The sequence below is a fragment of the Loxodonta africana genome, chromosome 21 (assembly GCF_030014295.1).
Source record: "Loxodonta africana isolate mLoxAfr1 chromosome 21, mLoxAfr1.hap2, whole genome shotgun sequence".
NCBI lineage: Eukaryota > Metazoa > Chordata > Mammalia > Proboscidea > Elephantidae > Loxodonta > Loxodonta africana.
Window position 1 is genome coordinate 19,327,385 of NC_087362.1, and position 20,290 is coordinate 19,347,674.

The following is a 20,290-nucleotide window of genomic DNA, read 5'->3' on the forward strand; positions in this document are numbered from 1 at the left end:
GTTCCAACTCATTGTGACCCGGCGCGCAACAGAATGAAACACTGCCTGGTCCGGCTCCATACCGACAGTTGTTGCTTTGCTTGAACCCATTGTTGGGTTCCCATTGACATGCAGCCACCATGTCAATCCATCTCATTGAGAGTCTTCCTCTTTTTTGATGATCCTCTGTTTTACCAAGCATGACATCTTTCTCCAGGGACTGGTCCCTACTGACTACATGTCCGAAGTATGTGAGACATAGTCTCACCATCCTTGTTTCTATGGAGCATTCTGGTTGTACCTTTTCCAAGAGCAGTATTCTGTAGAGGTCATTTAAGTCAAGTTGCTTAATACAACCAAAAACTAAACCCATTGCTGTGGAGTCAATTCCTGCTCATAGTGACATAACCAAAAAACCCTTTGTCATCAAGTCGATTCCGACTCATAGCAACCCTATAGGACACAGTAGAAGTCCACAGGGTTTCCAGGGAGTGGCTGGCGGATTCGAACTGCCGACCTTTATGTTTAGCAGCTGAACTCTTAACCATTGCACCATCAGGGCCCCCATAGTGACAGAGTGCTGTTCAAATATTTTTGTACTGTTTCTGATTTCTTTTTTTGTCAGCTTATCCTATCATTTACTAAGAGAAGTATGTTTAAATGCTCAGCTATGACTGCGGAGTTGTCTATTCTTTTGTTTCATAAATTTTGTCTTATATAATTTGAAGCTATGTTACTAGGTGCAATTGAATATAACATTATATCTTCATTTTGAATATGCCATTTATCATTATCATTACGGATCATTATCATTATGTATCTGTAGAAATATTTCTTTTTAGTTTTTTTGTGGTGAAATATATGTAACATAAAATTTACCATTTTAACCATTTTTAAGTATACTATTCAGTGACATTAATTACACTAATATGTTGTGCAGCCATCGCCACTATTTCCAAAACTTTTTCATCACTTCAAACAGAAACTCAGTAGCCGTTAAGTAATAACTCCTTCTTCACTCCTTCCCCTAGAAACTAGTAGTCTACTTTTGTCTCTGCGCATTCGCCTATTATGGATATGTAGAAACAGTTCTTGCCTTAAAGTCTATTTTGCCTGATAAACCGAAAAAATGAAAGAAGAAACCAAACCCATTGCCATTGAGTTAACTCCAACTCATAGGAACTCTAAGGACAGAGTAGAACTGCCCCCAGGGTTCCCAAGGAGTGGTTGGTCGATTTGAACTGTACAACCTTCTGGCCAGCAGCCAAGCTCGTAAACACTACATCACTTTGGCTGATATTAATATACTAATCCAGCTCTCTTTTGGTTTCTTTTACATGGTCCATCTTTTTGCATTTTTTAACTTCCAACCTATCTGTATTTAAAGTGTATGTCTGTAGACAGCATATAGTTGGGCCTCATTTTTTCACATTGTCTGACAACTGTTATCTTTTACATGGAGTGTCTATCTTATTTATATTTAATATAATAAATTATAAAGTTGGGTCTAAGTTTACCATATTGCTATTTGCTTTCTATTTGTTTTTCTGTTCTGTGTTTTTTTTTAATCCTCCTTCGTATTAGACAAGTTTCATTTTGTATCCTCTGTTAGGCTTCCAATTACACATTTTTGTATTATTTGTGTAATGATTACTACAGAGGATACATTTTCGTTATTAATTTTTTATTCTGCCGTAAATTAGAACTCTTGACATTTCCTGAACATTCCAAGAACCTTACAACAGTTTAATTCCATTTTCTCCCCTCCTGTCTTCTCCTATAGTTTAAATGTATTTTACAACTGTTATGAATCTAAAAAATACCATTTTTATTGTTGGTTTAATAGGTCAATGTTCTTTTGTGTTTTTCCACCAAGTTACCCTTCTTGGTGTTCTTCATTCTTACCTGAAATTCCCTTAATTCACTGGAATTATTTTTCTTTCAGCCTGAAGGACTTCCTCTAATATTCCTTATGATGTGTGTCTGCTACCAATGAATTCCCTCAACTTCGTTTGCCCAAAATGTCTTTATTCCACCTTCGATTTTGAAGGATATTTTTGTGGTTAGAGAATTCTAGGTTTGCAGTTTTTTCTTATGGCATTTTAAAGATATCATTTCATTGTCTTCTGGCTTCCATGAATTCTGAAGAAAAGACTGCCCTCTGTGTTATTGGTGATCCTTTGTAGGCCCTGGTAATGTGATTTCTTTTCTCTTTATCTTTGGTTTTAAGCAGTTGTGTGTTAAAGTACCTAACTGTGGTTTTCTTTGTATTTGTACTGTTTGGGGTTTACTGAGCTTGTTGGATCTATAAGTTTATTCTTTTAATCAGTCTGGGCAAATCTTGACCATTGACTTTCCCATTCTTTCTCACTCTTCTTCTAGGATATCAAATTCCAGTATATTGAATAATTTGACTCTGTCCCATATGTCTCTTTCAGTCTATTTTCCTATTTCCATTATTTTTCTCTATTTCTGTTGGATATTTATCTCCTGTAATTAGGTTGATTCCAACTAAACTAGACCAAACCAAAAAAGCAAACCCATTGCCATCGAGTTGATTCCAATTCATAGTGACCGTATAGGACAGAGTAGAACTGCCCCACGGAGTTTCCAAGGAGAGCCTGGTGGATTTGAACTGCCAACCTTTTGGATAGGAGCCCTAGCATGTAACCACTAGACCACCAGGTTTTCCAACTGAACTAGATAATCAAGAACAAACTGTGTATCTGATTTCCATTTGCTGAAAATGGCTCTGTACATAGCCAGAAAAAAAAAAAATTGATACAATTTATCTTGAAGTAATAAACTCTTTGGATGACATTTAGTAAATATTTCGGATAATATATATTTTAAAAATCCTATTAAAAGCATAGCTGAAGTTAAAAAAAAAAAAGTAAGGAAAATATAAGGAAGAACAGGGATTAAGTCAAAACTGAAGCTATACTTCCTTGGAGGCATTTTCTGATCTCAGTGACGGAGGCAATTTTAACTGTCTTGTGTAGGGACAGGGGACAAGGGCAAACAAGGGAGGAGGAGTATCTTAGATTGTTGCACAAAACTGAGACACAAAGCTTCCACCTCAGGGACAGTGTGAAACAAATAAACAAAAAAGAAAAACTCTACCTTCAACAGAAGCAGATAAACTTATAAGAGTTTGAGACTACAGGGTTGCTTTACTCTTCCAGGAGTCTGGGATTTATATAATATGGCATCAGGGACCCTCAGTCAAAATATTAACTTTTCCCCATTTTTTGGTGTCCCCTAAGGACCTGCTAAATATTCTCTGTAGTAACATTCTATCAAATGGGCCCTCACACATATAAAGCCCTTCGATTGGTCTCAAATAGGACATGCACCCGTGCACACGCATGTGCGTGCACACACACACACACACAACTAGACACATCATAGTGCAACGGCAGGATATAAAAACAAAACTCTTCAAAGAATTGAGAGAAAATGGCTAAGTAGATAGAATAGATAGAACAGATAAAACACACTTAACAACAAAAGAAGGAAAAGATAATAGAGTAAGGCCTGTTTTCCAAGTTATGAGACAGAATAATAGTCATTGTAGGATAGTTACCCAGAAAAAGTACAATTTAAGAATGAGGAAATAATACAGGTTTTTCAGATACCTAAGAGCAGAGTTAACCACCATCATGCCCTCGCTAAAGATACTAGTATAGGATATAATTCTGGGAGAAGGAAATGATCCCTGAGGAAATGTCATACATGCAAGAGGAATACAAATAAATATTGTATGCATTAAAAGAAGGGTATTGTCTAGAATGGGAGCCTTGGTGGTGCAATGGTTAAGTCCTTGGCTGCTAATCAAAAGGTCAGAGGTTCGAAACCACCAGTGGCTCCGTGAGAGAAAAGATCTGGTGCTCTTCTCTTGTGAAACCTAGGAAACCCTATTGGGCAGTTCTACCCTGTCCTATAGAGTTGCTATGAGTCAGAACTGACCCGACGACAAACAACAATATTGTCCAGGATATAGGGGTGGAGGAGGTTATAATGATAACTTTAGTTGTCAAAATGTTATAGTTTTCTTCAGTTGTAATTACAAACAAGACTGAATAAAAATAATCCCCTTCGTCCGTCCGTATCATGTTTAGCTTGTAAGCCATATATAGGAACTTTGAAACTGAAGTTCATGAAGACCTGAAGAGTATTCTGTGGTGGATAAAAAAATTTCATTTTTACTTTTTCTTATTTGTTCTCATCATTTAATTTTCAAGGACATCTATATGTAGGTGATTCTTCTTTCTTTAACCGCTATTTATTTACCTTGACATAAGAAATAATGATACGAGAATTTGGAAATAGAAAGCCTGTATGTTTTTCTGTTTGTGTACCTATCTCTTGATCCATCTACTGCCGTTAACTACCAGCCTTTCTATATGGCTGTATACTATTTCTTTATACTCTGTCTTGCTTTAAAATGTTTGCCGTAAGGAATATTTCCTTAGGAAGAGCTAGATTAGTAAACATTAATAAGATTAATCTAAAATTATGTTTGTGAAATGTTGATAATAATGTTCAAAAGTCTTATAGGATAGTTACATACTTCCTTCCATTTTAATTTATATTTCAGAAACCTCCTTGGAAAACATGCCTAATTTGGGTTTTATTCCAATGACATCCGCTGTAATTGATGCATTTGTTGGAGACATGCTGAAGGATTTGCCTATTCTAAAGAGGTGCTTAATTTAGTGCTATAAACTTAGCGAATACTTGTGAAATGAATGATCACTAAAATGTCTATGTAACACGTTATATCTGAATACAGGAAGTTAGACATAATAATATGACTGTTACATATAATATATTTAAGTGAATGTGCTATCTAATGTACAAGCATGACGTGAACATTACTACCTAGGAGGCTGGGTGGAGCAAGCAGTTTGTGACTGGCCACTAACCTAAAGGTTGGTAGTTCAAACCCACCCAGTGGGTCCATGGAAGAATGCCCTGGCACACTGCTTCTGTAAAGCTTATAACTTACTCGGTGCCACATGGGGTCTCCGTGAGTCAGGGACCAACTTTACGGCAGCTACCAGCAGCAAGAACAACAGATAAAACTCTGTATAGTGTAAGCTTTGTGTGTAATCATTCAGCTCTGTGATATTTAGTAAACAGTTGTCAAGCTTGATGGAACTTGTATGGGAATAGTAGTGATTCGTGGTTCTTATGTCTCTTGAAAACCACTTGGTTTCTACCACCCACATCATATCAAAGAAACAGAAAAAAGGGTTGTAAAAATTTTGTATTATTATAAACTGGATTTTATGTGTGTTGATCTGCATTTGAAGGACTTAAAATTTAAAATAATGTTTTTTTTTCTTTTTTACAGTGATGATCCAGTTGTTACTTCACTAGTTAAACGGAAGAAATCTGTTGTACTTTTTCAATGGCATGCTCACAAGCTCCTTAGTGATGACTATGACAGGACCAAGTGTCAGTTTGATGGTGAGCTCTGTGACCATGATAAGTTAGAGTTTGTACGAATTGACTTCTTCTCTTTTGTTGAATGGGGGAAAAAATGCTATATTACAAACAAAGATTATATTTTTGAATGAGACTGGTCCACACATAATTAAGGAATCACTTGAGGAAGTATGCTATTTGAATAATTCCCACCATATTGACTGGCATGCAACTGTAGGTGTGCATACAGACGTATCTATTAAATGAAATGGAGATTTGGTCACCTTTTAGGAAGTATGCATACGTGGTCTTGTCACCAAAAATATGAGATGCTGTTACAAATCTGTCAGATTCCTAAAACTATGAATTATCACTTATAAATCCCCGGATGACACAAATGGCTAAGCACTCAACTACTAGACAAACGGTTGGTGGTTCGAACCCATCTAAAGGCATCAGAGCCATGAAAATTCTGTGGAGAACAGTTTTACTCTGAAACACATGGGGCCACCATGAGTTGGAATTGACTCAAAGGCAGTTTTTCGTTGTTGTTGTTTCTACTTCTGCAAGTCAAATATGCCAATACAACCATAGCCTTCTTAGAAATTTCAGCTCTTGCTACTCAGTTTTCTGGTTAACTGCTTGCTGATAAAGGCCAGCATAATTGTGCCCAAAGATACGGTCATGTGCCACATAATGTCCATTCAGGCAACGACCGGCTGCATATCTGTCTGTGGTCCCATAAGGTTCCAACTCATAGCCACCCTATAGGACAGAGTAGAACTGCCCCATAGAGTTTCCAAGGAGCACCTGGCAGATTAGAACTGCCGACCTTTTGGTTAGCAGCCATAGCTCTTAACCACTACGCCACCAGGGTTTCCAAGGTTATAATAGAGTTCAGAAATCCCAACTGGAGAACGGGACATAGTGGATGTAACCAGGCGTAGCAGATGCAACAGCTTCCCACAGGCAACACATGTATCTCATGTCTCATGTATACAAAACAATTGCTCTGTCAGGTGTATAATGGTACAATACGTATATAACCTATAATAAATATGTCTTGATCGTCATAATAAACACCTATGTTAATGGTTTATGTACATAATGTACTGTACTTTCTATCGTTCCCGGGTTACAAATGTCAGACTTACGTACAACCAGTAGTTACGAACCAACCCCATAAAGCCTATCACGTTAAAAATTCGAGGTATAGACAATAGTTTGTAATAACAAATGGGCCCTACTTTGTGACGTGCATGAAAACATTATTATTATTATTACAGTATTATTATGTTAAAGATGCTTTGTTGTATCTGGAAGTGTTTCTTTAATATTTTTTATGCATAGACAAGCACACTAAATACTGAGACAAACATTTGATTAACTGTACCTAACTGTTCTGACCATCAATTGCTCATATGCACGTTCAACCTAAAACTGAAGAAAATCAGAGCAAGTCCACGAGAGCCAAAATATGACCTTGAGTATATCCCACCTGAATTTAGAGACCATCTGAAGAACAGATTTGATGCATTGAACATTAGTGACTGAAGACCAGACGAATTGTGGAATGACATCAAGGACATCATACATGAAGAAAGCAAGAGGTCATTGAAAAGACAGGAAAGAAAGAAAAGACCAAGATGGATGTCAGAGGAGACTCTCAAACTTGCTCTCAAACGTCGAGCAGCTAAAGCAAAAGGAAGAATTGATGAAGTAAAAGAACTGAACAGAAGATTTCAAAGGACAGCTCGAGAGGACAAAGTAAAGTATTATAATGACATGTGCAACGAGCTGGAGATGGAAAACCAAAAGGGAAGAACATGCTTGGCATTTCTCAAGCTGAAAGAACTGAAGAAAAAATTCAAGCCTTGAGTTGCAATAGTGAAGGGTTCCATGGGGAAAATATTAAATGACACAGGAATCATCAAAAGAAGATGGAAGGAATACACCGAGTCATTATACCAAAAAGAATTAGTCGATGTTCACCCATTTCAAGAGGTGGCATATGATCAGAAAGTGATGGTACTGAAGGAAGAAGTCCAAGTTGCTCTGAAGGCATTGGCGAAAAACAAGGCTCCGGGAATTGATGGAATATCAGTTGAGATGTTTCAACAAACAGATGCAGCACTGGAGGTGCGCACTCATCTATGCCAAGAAATATGGAAGAGAGCTTCCTGACCAACTGACTGGAAGAGATACATATTTATGCCTATTCCCAAGAAAGGTGATCCAACTGAATGTGGAAATTTTAGAACAATATTATTAATATCACACACAAGCAAAATTTTGCTGAAGATCATTCAAAAACGGCTGCAGCAGTATATTGACAGGGAACTGCCAGAAATTCAGGCCGGTTTCAGAAGAGAACATGGAACCAAGGATATCATTGCTGATGTCAGGTGGATCCTGGCTGAAAGCAGAGAATACCAGAAGGATGTTTACCTGTGTTTCATTGACTATGCAAAGGTATTCGACTGTGTGGATCATAACAAACAATGTATAACATTACGAAGAATGGGAACTCCAGAACACTTAATTATGCTCATGAGGAACCTTTACATAGATCAAGAGGCGGCGGTTGTTTGTACAGAACAAGGGGATACTGATTGGTTTAAAGTCAGGAAATATCTGCGTCAGGGTTGTATTCTTTCACCATACCTATTCAATCTGTATGCTGAGCAAATAATACGAGAAGCTGGACTATATGAAGAAGAACAGGGTATCAGGATTGGAGGAAGACTCATTAACAACCTGCGTTATGCTGATGACACAACCTTGCTTGCTGAAAGTGAAGAGGACTTGAAGCACTTACTAATGAAGATCAAAGACCACAGCCTTCAATATGGATTACACCTCAACATAAAGAAAACAAAAATCCTCACAACTGGACCAATGAGCAACATCATGATAAACGGAGAAAAGATTGAAGTTGTTGAGGATGTCATTTTACCTGGATCCACGATCAACAGCCTTGGAAACAGCAGTCAAGAAATCAAAAGGCACGCTGCGTTGGGTAAACCTGCTGCAAAGGACTTCTTCAACGTGTTGAAGAGCAAAGATGTCACGTTGAAGACAGTTGCGTCTGACCCAAGCCGTGGTATTTTCAGTTGCATCATTTGCATGTGAAAGCTGGACAATGAATAAGGAAGACCGAAGAAGAGTTGATGCCTTTGAATTGTGGTGTTGGCAAAGAATATTGAATATGCCACGGACTGGCAAAAGAACTAACGAATCTGTCTTGGAAGAAGCGCGGCCAGAATGCTCCTTAGAGGCAAGGATGGCAAAACTGTGTCTTACGTACTTTGGACATGTTGTCAGGAGGGATCAGTCCCTGGTGAAGGACATCATGATTGACAGAGTACAGGGTCAGCGGAAAAGAGGAAGACCCTCATTGAGGTGGATTGACACGGTGGCTGCAACAATGAGCTCAAGTATTACAAGGATTGTAAGGATGGCGCAGGACCGGGCAGTGTTTCGTTCTGTCATGCATAGGGTTGCTATGGTCAGAACGGACTCGATGGCACCTAAGAACAACAACAGCAACTGTTCCGACTTAATATACAAATCTGACTTAAAGACAGATTTAGGAATGGAACTTGTTTGTAATCCAGGGACTGTCTGTACATAATACGGTGTTTGCACAGTGCCCAAATCACTTAACGTCCTGTTTCACAGATTGTACTATGGATGTTAAGCAACACATGACTGTAGGCAATAATGGGGCGGTGGGGTGGGTGGAGGCATGAAACCATTAAGACTGGGTCCTAAGAAAATGAATTAGAAGATCTTTTTTTCCCTGGTTCATTCTTTATCTTTGTTTCTCCAACCTCGTGTTTATTTCCACCATTTTGAAGACTTGTTAAACTTTTCAAAAGAATCTAGAAATATGTAAAGGAAGCATGTCAATTGTATTTACTAATCAGCTTGCTCATCTAACAAGGTACCGTAATTTTGGGTGGTGTACTTACAAATAGTTTGATTTATGGCCACGTGTGGAAACCCTGGTGACGCAGTGGTTAAAAGCTACGGCTGCTAATCAAAAGGTCAGCAGTTTGAATCTACCATGTGCTCCTTGGAAACTATGAGGCAGCTCTACTCTGTCCTTTAGGGTCGTCGTGGGTCGGAATCAAATCGACGGCAACAGGTTTGGTTTGGGTTTTGGTATAGATAAATACAGAAAAAAAAAAATCACCTCATTTTTAGCTTTTGTTTTTGCAAAGAATATTTCTTAGGTGTAAAATTACTGGAATTTTCTGCGTCACTTGAATTTATGTATAATCAACACCAAACCGTTGAGTCGATTCTGACTCATAGCAACCCTATAAGACAGAGTAGAGCTGCCCCATACGGTTCCCAAGGAGAGGCTGGTAGATTCAAACTGCTGACCTTTTGGTTAGCAGCCGAGCTCTCAATCACTGGGCCACCAGGGCCCCAGATTTCTGCATGGTGGAAGATAATTACTATTAGCTTTTTCCCTCAGGTGTCAAGCTCCTGAACATTTGGCTGTGGCCAGAAGTGGAGGTTTTCCTTTTTCAGGAATGCAAATATCCAGTATATTCTGTATCAGGAGTCCACAAACATTTTTCTTAAAGGGTCAGCTAGTAAATATTTTAGGCTTTACAAACTAAGGGGCCAAACGGAGGCTAATATGTAGATACTTACGTAACCATGTAGAAATAAAACCTCTGTTAGCTCTCAGGCCGTTGAAAAACAAAACAAAAAACCGGCGGCTGGTTGGATTTGACCTGTGGGCTGACCTCTGTTCTAGATGAATACATTCTTTGACTCTGCACTGACTTGCTTCTCTTCCACCGTCTCCTCCTGCCAAGTGGCAGATATAATGCCAAAGTATTCTCGAAGGTGGCCATTAGCAGAACTTTTTTTTTCCTTTCTCTTACTCAAATAAGGTACGGAATTATTTTCAAGCTTGCAATAGCCTGACCACCTTAGAAAAGGTAAGCAGACTAAATTACTGTTCTGGAGTTAAATAAAAAAAAAAAAAAAAAGAATATGTGGGGGGCGGATGGTGTGAAGAAGTAAGGAGAACATGATCCATATATAGTAATGTTTTAAAGTGTACTTTTACATTTTAAGTTTTTCTGTTTCAGAAAAATCTAGAGACCATCATGATGTTAATCTCCTGCAGAAGGATAGGACTTTTCAGCAATTTTATGGGAAATCATTAGAACCTGTCTTTAGAAAATTCATTGTAACTCAAAGTGCCCACCCAGAGGAAGAGTCCAGTGGAGGGAAAATATCACAGGTAGGCTCTATACATTTTACCTAATTTTTTTTTTATATCGTTTTACTTTCCTGAAGATGATAGTTACACATCTCTGTGGTATTCCTTCCCATACTTTTCTTCCTTATGCTTGCATATAAATGAGCTATTATATTACTTACTTGCTACCGGAAATTCCAAGAAAATCATGTAAAATTTAGTATTTTATCTTCTTTATAATAATGAAAGATTTAGCTAATAAAGTATGTCAGGCATGAATGGATCAAGAGCTTGGATCAGGAAATGTTGAATGAAAGTTAAAAGAAATCGTTGTTTATTAGTGAATTACAGGGAAAATCTTTTAACGTACAGGTAGTAAAATAGGCCTAAAGTAATCATCATCTTTATTATTCTACCTAAATTGTGAAAATTGTTTGTAATTTTATAAATCATTTATGCCCTTAATCTATCGAGGAGTTCTGTTTGGGCTGTACTTGTGGATGTACTTATTTAAAGAAAGAAAAAAAAACTTGCTATGAGTCAATTATGACTCGTAGTGACCCTGTGGCACAGAGTAGAACTACTCCGTGGAGTTTCCAAGGAGCCATTGTTGGATTTGAACTGCCCCGCATTTTGGTTCGCATCCGAGCTCTTAACCACAGCACCACCAGGGCTCTATGGATGTACTTGAAAACAAAAAGTCAAACCCACTGAGTCAATTCTGATTCATAGCGACCCTATAGGACAGAGTAGAACGGTCCCATAGGGTTTCCACAGAGCAACTGGTGGATTCCTAAGCTATTAACCACTTTGCTGCCAGCATCTCTTAGCACTGCTGTGAGGTCTCTCCTCTAGAACTTTTTTAAAGGTCCATAAGCTGGTTCTCCCACCACTTAAAACACTGTTTTTGGGTGAAAAGGCCAGAGACCTTACCTCCTCCAGGTAGTTGTCCTAAGGGTGGCCAGGTTTCCCGGCCTGGGCAGAGGCCCAGACTTTATTTAAGCACACGGATCAAAGGGAGAACAGGTTCAGATGCTGTCCCTGTCCACAACCATTCTGCAGGGGCCTCTAACAACTGACCCCTGCTCCAGAGGCTGGCCCCTGGGACAAGGTCCCTGGGATGAGGCCCTGGAGGACCCGGCAGTCCTGCCTCTGCCAAGAGGGTGCACCAGTGCTCAGAGCAGTTTCCCAAGGCGGTGGGAGTGGACAGCTCAGAGGAGCTAGGCCAGGCCGCTGGTAGGATCTCCGCAATCCAAACCAAATGAGAATCAAGTATTGCATCCAACATTTGGTAAAATTACCACCACATCCCAAGTGTGTATGACTTCTCTATTTCTCATCACGATTTCCGTTTTTTAAATAGATTTTATCCTTCCTCGTTGTTTGAGAGGTTAGTGCTTTACAAGGTGAAACTCCAAATTGTTGGTGGGGAGGTTGGGGGCTGGGGGTAGAGGAGACTCTGAAGGTTTTGTGGGGGCAGGGGGGAATGAACGCATGCGTGAATGAATGAATTAATCAGTGAATAAAAGGCTTCCCTATGGTAAAGCTCAATGGCTACTCTCTTCTTGAGGTAGGTGCTTCTTTACAGCCAAGGTAACCAACAGCGAGAGCCATGGGTTGCTGCAAACTATCCAGTGCTTGGCTGCTAACCAAAAGTTGAAGGGTCAAGTCCACCCAGAAGTGCCTTGAAAGAAAAGCCTGTTGATCTACTTCCAAAAAAAGTCATTGAAACCCCTGTGGATCCCAGTTCTACTCTTAACACACATGCGAACCCCATGAGTCAGAACGGACTCATGGGCACTGGAGGGAAAAAAAAAAAGACTGTGAGGACATCCAGTTGCAATTGTTTTCTTTCTCTTTGAAGGCCCCGAAAGGTGCATTTTCTTGACACAGACATTATAGTCAGTTTGGCAGTTCTAGTTATAAAGATCAAAGGGCATCTCATACTCTCACTGATGAAATTTCATCTTGGAATATTGCCGCTTTTTTCATGACTCACTTCTTTTTCTATTGAACAGGATACCAAACCCAAAAAACATACCAAAAAGCAAACCAGGAGGCCACTTTGCCAAAAACAGGAAGAAGAGGACCAACGGGATGATCTAATATCTTCTGTTGAAAAAGAGATGAGAGAGAATTTAAAATCTGGAATTAAGAAGTTGGAAGATTGTTTGATGTCATGTTCAAGGGGTCCGGTGAAATTTGCACTTGAAATGGTGGGGCTAACTGTCTGCTTTGAAACATGGAAAGAACACTGCCGAAGTGAAGGTATGTGACTCTATATTTTATGACTAAAGAATAATAATAAAAATTTTAATGATTATGTATATTTATTGAATGCATGGCTGAGCTAAAAACTTTACATACGTTATCTGATTTTATTCTCAATACAAATCTCTAAGATAGTTATTACTGTACCTATTTTATAGATGAGGAAGTAGAATTGTAAAAAAGTTAGGAGATAAGGTCTCAGCAGGAAAAAGATGGCATCCTCAAAAAGAATTTGAAGGAAATGTAGTGAAGGGACTCTTTCCAAAGGTGTGAACACAGTTAAGGGAATCAACAAGGGATAATGGGCTCAGCAGCAGCAGCATGGCCCATCAAAGCAAGGAAGTTGTTTGTAGTTGTTTTTGTTAGGTGCTGTCAAGTCGGTTCCAGCCCATGGTGACACCATGCACAATAGAATGGAACACCACCTGGTCCTGCGCCATCCTCACAATTGTTATACTTGAGTCCACTGTTGCAGCCACTGTGCCAATCCATCTCATTTAGGGTCTTCCTCTTTTGTTCTGACCCTCTATCAAGCATAATGTTCTCCAGGGACTGGTCCCTATGTCCAAAGTATGTGAGAAGAAGTCTCCTCATCCTTGCTTCTAAGGAGCATTCTGGATGAACTTCTTATAAGACAGATTTGCTCATTCTTCTGGCTGTCCCTGGAGTGTTCAGTATTCTTCACCAATACCATTATTCAAAGGCATCAATTCTTCTTCAGCCTTCCTTATTCATTTTCCAGCATTTGTATGCATATGAAGCAATTGAAAATACTGTGGCTTGGGGTCAGGCGTACCATAGTCTTCAAAGTTACATCTTTGCTTTTTAACACTTTAAAGTGGTCTTTTGTAGCAGATTTGCCCAGTGCAATGAGTTGTTTGATTTCTTGACGGTTTCTTCTATGGGTGTTGATTGTGGATCCAAGAAAAAATGAAATCCTTGACTACTTCAGTTTTTTCTCCCTTTATCATGATGTTGCTTATTGGTCCAGTTATGAGGATTTTTGTTTTCTTTCTGTTGAGGTGCAGCCCAAACTGAAGGCTATAGTTTTTGATCTGTTTACTACCCCTGACATCTGAAGTGGCTGTTGGGAGAAGATTCTCCGTGGGTCTTTCATGTTTCTGCAGGACTTGCAAGCAGAGGCACTGACCACTTTTATGGTAGACTATCTTTTCCAGGATGTTTGAATAGCAAATAGTCTGGAAAGATAGAGACGGTATCTCCCTCAATGGTTTGCACTCTGCTTCTACCTAAATGGAAACCCTGGTGGCGTAGTAGTTAAGTGCTACAGCTGCTAACCAAAGGGTCGGCAGTTTGAATCCGCCAGGTACTCCTTGGAAGCTCTATAGGGCAGTTCTACTCTGTCCTGTAGGGTCGCTATGAGTTGGAATCGACCCGATGGCACTGGGTTTGGTTTGGTTTTCTACCTAAATGTTGATGGTTCAAACCCACCCAGTGGCACTGCAAAAGAAAGGTCTGGTGACCTGCTTCTGTGAAGATTATAGCCAAGAAAATTCCATGGAGTAGTTCTACTCTGTAACACATAGGGATACCATGAATCAGAATGGACTCAACAGCAACAGAATTTTTGGGGGGCGGGGGGTTTAGAGTCAAGGGCAGATTTGTTTACTCTCCAGTGTAGTAAACATAATGTCTCCATCTAGAGCAAAGGGGCAGGATTGCATGAAGCCCATTATAAATGATTTGGGTTTTCAAAGTTTAGGGTTCCTCAGCTGTTACACAAACCCACTGTGCGGTCTCTCCCTGGTATCTGATTGTGGAGGATCTCCGTATCCACCCCCATGGAACTTAGGAGAAAAGGAGGACTGACACACACATGATGTCCATGCTCCTTGCTATGCCATAAATAATAAAACGAGAGACAATCTGTGCCCCAAGTGTCTCACGTGAAACTATAGCAGGCTAAATTGTTAACTTACAGATAGGGTCAAATCTCAGCCCTTCATAGTCCTGGAAAGGATCCAGGGAAGAGAGTGGTTGTCAGAACTCCCTGAGAGCTGTAGCTGTACAGGAGTAGATGTCCAATGGCTGCCCTAGATAGCGGAACGTAAGCATTGCCAGATCATGGCAGAAAGGGAGTGGAGTAGAACTGGGTCCTGCCTACCTAACATTCTACGTGCTCCCTGAGGCTTTGGTGACTCCTATGCCGTGCTTTATCAATGTCTCCAGTAGGTAGTAGAGGGACATTTTGGCTAAAGGTTTAGCAGAAATGAAGCATGCTTACCATTTTCTGGTATTATATCTCATATAGTCTGTGTTTTTATTCTTTATTTTCCTCAAGATTGAAATGTGGAAAGGTCAATTTTCTATCTCTACTTCAGAAAGAACTGGGACTGAGTAAAGATACATAATTGTGATGCTACATGAAATTACCTGAAGACTGACATGAGGAAGGGACAGTTTTCTATCTCTACTTCAGAAAGAACTGGGACTGAGTAAAGATACATAATTATGATGCTACATGAAATTATCACGTCTTTACATCTCCAGTTTGACAATTCCACCCTCAAGTAGTTCTTGTTGGTCACCTTGTTTTGAGTATCTTCCCATTCATATCCTTTTTGTCCATGCCACATGACTCCTCCCGTATGTCATTATTCTACTACCCAGCATCTGCTGTTGCAGAGCCAGTCCTTCAGTGGGCCCTTACATACAATGCTCACTACCATCTCTAGTTTATGTATTTTTCCTTATCCAGGATGTTGTATCAGTTAGGAATTGCCGTTGGTTTCTATTAACAGAGAGATGAATTAGCAATGGCTAAAAAAATTAAAAGAAGACAGAAGTGCATTTCTCTCTTGTGTCTGAGAAGTCCAGAGTCAGGCAGTCCGGAACCAGTTGCTGCTTTGGCAACTCAAGCGTGTCACTGGGAACTTAGTGGTTAAGAGCTATGGCTGCTAACCAAAAGGTCAGCAGTTCGAACCCACCAAGCACTCCTTGGAAACTCTATGGGGCAGTTGTACTCTGTCCTATAGGTCACTATGAGTTGGAATCGAATCGATGGCAACGGGTTTGGTTTTTTTTCATGTTTCATCGTCATTCTTCACTGTTGCTGGTGCATGGCTTGCATTCTGAATGTCATGTCTGGATGAGGTTGGCTGCTAGAGTACCAGCAGTCAACAGCAACTAAGAACAACAACACACTTACACAGCTATTTCTAAATTATTTAAAATGATAATAATGTATGACTAGGTGTAGGACTATTTTATTTTATTTAATCATGAGTTTTAATTCTTTATGCTCTATGACCTCCATTAAAGCCAACTAAAATAGTGCTTTAATCTAATTAGGTTAATTGATTGACTAGACGATTGTCATGAGTAATCAAGCATTTATTATTTTTGATGCTCTTTGTAACAATTTTTTTGTTTCTTTTACAAGGCAAGATTTCGAAAGATCTAAGTATAGCTGTCCATATGATGGAAAGGATCCATTCGCTCCTGCACAGATACCCAGAATTTTTATTAGAGCAAGATTATCAATTTATAGCCAAATGCCTTAAATATTTAGGTTTTAATGATGTGGCAAAGTCTTTAGATCCAACCCTGGTAAGTTAATTCAGATTTCTTATTACTTTTATATTTTAATCAATTTTAAAAATATTATAGAAAAATCGAAAGGGATCATAAAGTAGCTCATATATCCAATTATCACCTGAATGTATTTATTTTGATTCTAGTTTATAAAATGATAGTTTTGAGGCAATTTATTAGTAACCTAGCTGCCAAATTTGAAGTTAGAATTGGCAAATTTGTACGTATGTTTCCTAGAAGTAGAGATTAAATACCAGATGCTCTCCGGACACCACTTTGAACTGTCTTGGTAACAGAAAATGAATTCTGTACTTAACTCTAGCACAATATCTAAAAACTGTAGTGAGATCGAACAATAGGCTTTAATAAACTTCTAGTTCCCAGTACCAAGAAAAACATTTTTAAAATCAATATTTTCTGTTTCTTTTATCTGTAGAATGATGTTGTAGATGGTAAAAAAATCTTTTAACTTAAATATTACACTATTTTAAAAGCATGGTAAGAATGTCTCGTGCATGAATGTGCTCAGTAAATATGAAATGTTTATTCAATTTTGTAATTCGAGTTTATTTCAAGTAAAAGATCATTAAAATAATAGCAGATGACACATCATAAGAAGAAATACTCAGTTGACATTGAACCAGCTAGGTTTCAACTACAATACCTGGGCCATTGCTTGATACGAGATGAGAGAGAAGATCCAGATCCCAGGGTCCAGGATTTTAGTCCAGATACGTGGCAGGTAATGAAAGCAAACATTCTACTACTTACTTATTTAGTGTGATCTTAGGAGCTTCTTATTGCTGTGTCCCTACATGTTATATTTTTCATGAGCTTCTCAATCTCGAGTAATACCATCTGAAACAGTTTCATGGAAAAGGTTAACTGTAGACTTTTTTCCCATTTAAGGAATGTGACGCTTCATCTGTAAACTGTTTTCACGTGGGTACTGTGAGTGTTGAGGCTGGGTCTGCAACACCCAGTCATCTTAGTATAGAGGAACCTCCAAGAATTGTGTGTGGCAACAGAAATATTTGTGTATAGATGGAAATGTGCAGAGAAAAATTTTGGCTGTCCGAACAGGGACCTCATATCTAGGTATTCGATCATACTGCCCATGACTAGATAAGATAGTTAACCTGATGGTGCATTATATTATTGCAATTTATTAGTAACCTAACAAATTCCTTTGCTCTGTGATTGGTAGTAATCTAGTCACCGTCCAGGTTGGGTGTTTTCTGAAGAGAGAACTTTTTTCTAATGTGATCCCTCCACATTGCCTTGGATTTCTGTAGGAGAGCCGTGGGCAAGTAGGCTAAAAAAAGCATTTTAAGTGAACAGAAATAGGTGCCTAAGCCTTAGATAATTTGAACACTGAACTCCCAACATTTTAGCTGTTCTTTAATAAGCTTACATAAAATTGATAAAGACTGACAAATGAGGAAGCTGGAACCTGATTTTCTTTGTTTCTAGAGCAGGAGGATCAATTCTTCACTTTACTGTGGGTCACAAGGCCACCAGTTAGTCATCAGCCCTGTGCAAAGTGTAATTCTCATGAGTGCACTCTAGGGGTCACTGGGACAGGATCCTAAGTAAAAAGAATGTGTTCTTCCATCTTCTGCCCATCATACAGTGAGCAAACAGGATTAACATTGTTTGACTAGTCATAATTTTAATGTGGTATAAGAATAGGTTGAAGGAATGAGAATGAGTGATTCTGTCACACACCCTCAAGGTTGTGGTTGTTGTTGTTAGGTGCCATTGAGTCAGTTCTGGCTCATAGGTACCCTGTATGACAGGGTAGAATTGCCCCATAGGTTTCCAAGGAGCAGCTGGTGGATTTGAATTGCTGTTCTTTTGGTCAGCAGCCAGCGCTCTTAACCACAACACCAACAGGGCTCCGCCCTCGAAGTAGCTAGATGATTCTCTCCCATATCAGTAACGTAAACAGAATGTGATGAGCCATTGACTTTTTTTTTTTTTCCTTCTTGGCCTTATTTTCACCATTAGGAAAAAAATTATTGACATAGCATTACTAACTTAGAACTCAATTTGAAAAGCTTTTTAGTAAATGACAAATAATTGGGAAAAATGTTTTGAGAGTGAAAAGAATGTCTCACTCAGCCTCACTTCCCATTTATTCAGAAGCAAAACTCTCCCTCATGCTAAAAAGTAAAATAAAACCTTTTTTTTTTCTGAGGCAATACCATGAGTAAAGCAGACATTCTCCTGAATCACCCTTTTGGGCGTTTATCACATCCAACCTTCAGAGCTTCAGAGAATTCTCCTGAATGTATTGTAATTACAAAAAAAAAAAAAAAAAAGTTGCAGCTGAGTCAATTCCCACTCATAGCGATCCTATAGGACAGAGTAGAACTGCCCTATAGGGTTTCCAAGGAGCGGCTGGTGGATTCGAACTGCCAACCTGGCTAACAGCCCAAGTCTTTAACCACTGTGCCAACAGGGGCATCTAAGATAGAAGGCGAGGCCCTGGGTAATGTGAATGCTTAAGCACTGGGCTACTAACTGAAAAGTTGGCGGTTTAAATCCACCCAGAGGTGCCTCGGAAAAAAAGGCCTGGTGATCTATTTCTGAAAAAAAAAAAAACAGCCATTGAAAACCCTATAAAGTATAGTTCTAACCCAATACACATGGGGTCGCCATGAGTCTTAATCCACTCCTTGGCAACGGATTTTATTTTATTATGATAGAGGGTGCAAATGATACTGTCTTTGTTTGGTAACATGCTGTTTACTTCTGTGACACTCTGAACCCGACAGCGAGAGCTCCTGGATGTTGTGGATAATAACGAGTCAGCAGTGATTGTTGCCCCAACGTCCTCAGGCAAAACCTTTGCTTCCTACTACTGCATGGAGAAAGTGCTGAAGGAGAGCGACGAAGGGGTCCTTGTTTATGTTGCACCCACAAAGGTAGAACTCAAGCTAATACAAATCTCTTTCATTCCTGCGCCTCGTTTTTAAAAACCGTGCGTGTGGTCGTGTCGTGGATCTATTTTTCACTTGATTTTTTAATGTGCATGTTCACCTTGCAGTTACAGAGGGCATAACAACACTTTCCTTTCTTTTAATTGAGAGTCACCCGAGGTCCTAGCAGCTCTGCAGGGTTTACGATCTGCTGTTGGGCATTAACAGCTGGCCTGCCTTTGAAGTCGGGTTACAATGAAATATTTTCTTCGCGTCTAATACTGCTTGATGTTGAACTTGAGAATAAAATAAGCACCTCACACAAACCTTCGGCCATTTAGGCAGCATTTAGGTGGCAGTTTGATTTACACGAAGTATAAATTTACACATTCTCATTCTCGATGTTTGGACTTGATATATTTATTCTAAAGAGGGCAGACTTATTTGGGTGCCTGTCATTCTTCCCTGTTTGGTCTACAGAAAGTAGAATTCATGGCATTCCCTGAATGAAGGTACTCAGCTTTTTCTTCTGATGTGTAAGTGTTCTTTCCTTTTATTTTCCCGCTTCAATACAACCATGTTTTCTTTTCATTTTACTCTAGACTGGGTATTATCAGTTAGGGCTCATATGCCTACGCAAGTATCTCAAAGTAGGTAGGGTCAGCCACAACCAAACTGAGCCCCATGTTTCATTAAAACTAGGACTTCATTCTTATTTTTCCAAGTAGCTAAATTGTTTTTTATGATTAAAAAAAAAAAAATACAGTCTCATTGCTGGAAGTTTAGGGGGAAAAAAAGGAAAAAAATGAAGACTGTTAGAAATGGAATTGGTATGTCAAATGACTTTTGATGTATATTGATCTAAATTACCCTGCAAAAAGTTTGTTTCCATCAAAAGTTT

The 20,290-nt window shown here is 39.1% G+C and overlaps 1 protein-coding gene across 5 annotated transcripts in view; it reads left to right on the plus strand.

Moving 5' to 3' along the window:
- Window positions 1-20,290, plus strand: part of LOC100665422 (DExD/H-box 60 like) — a 152,712-nt gene that overhangs the window by 49,820 nt on the left and 82,602 nt on the right. For 4 of the 5 annotated variants that reach the window (XM_064273586.1, XM_064273588.1, XM_064273589.1 and 1 more), the window contains exons 14-20: window positions 4,580-4,685; window positions 5,339-5,454; window positions 10,527-10,681; window positions 12,658-12,907; window positions 16,314-16,480; window positions 17,064-17,207; window positions 19,246-19,395. In XM_064273586.1, coding sequence (XP_064129656.1) covers window positions 4,580-4,685; window positions 5,339-5,454; window positions 10,527-10,681; window positions 12,658-12,907; window positions 16,314-16,480; window positions 17,064-17,207; window positions 19,246-19,395 — 1,088 coding nt within the window. The remainder of the gene's footprint in view (window positions 1-4,579; window positions 4,686-5,338; window positions 5,455-10,526; window positions 10,682-12,657; window positions 12,908-16,313; window positions 16,481-17,063; window positions 17,208-19,245; window positions 19,396-20,290) is intronic. The other variant, XM_064273587.1, reaches the window with a different exon arrangement.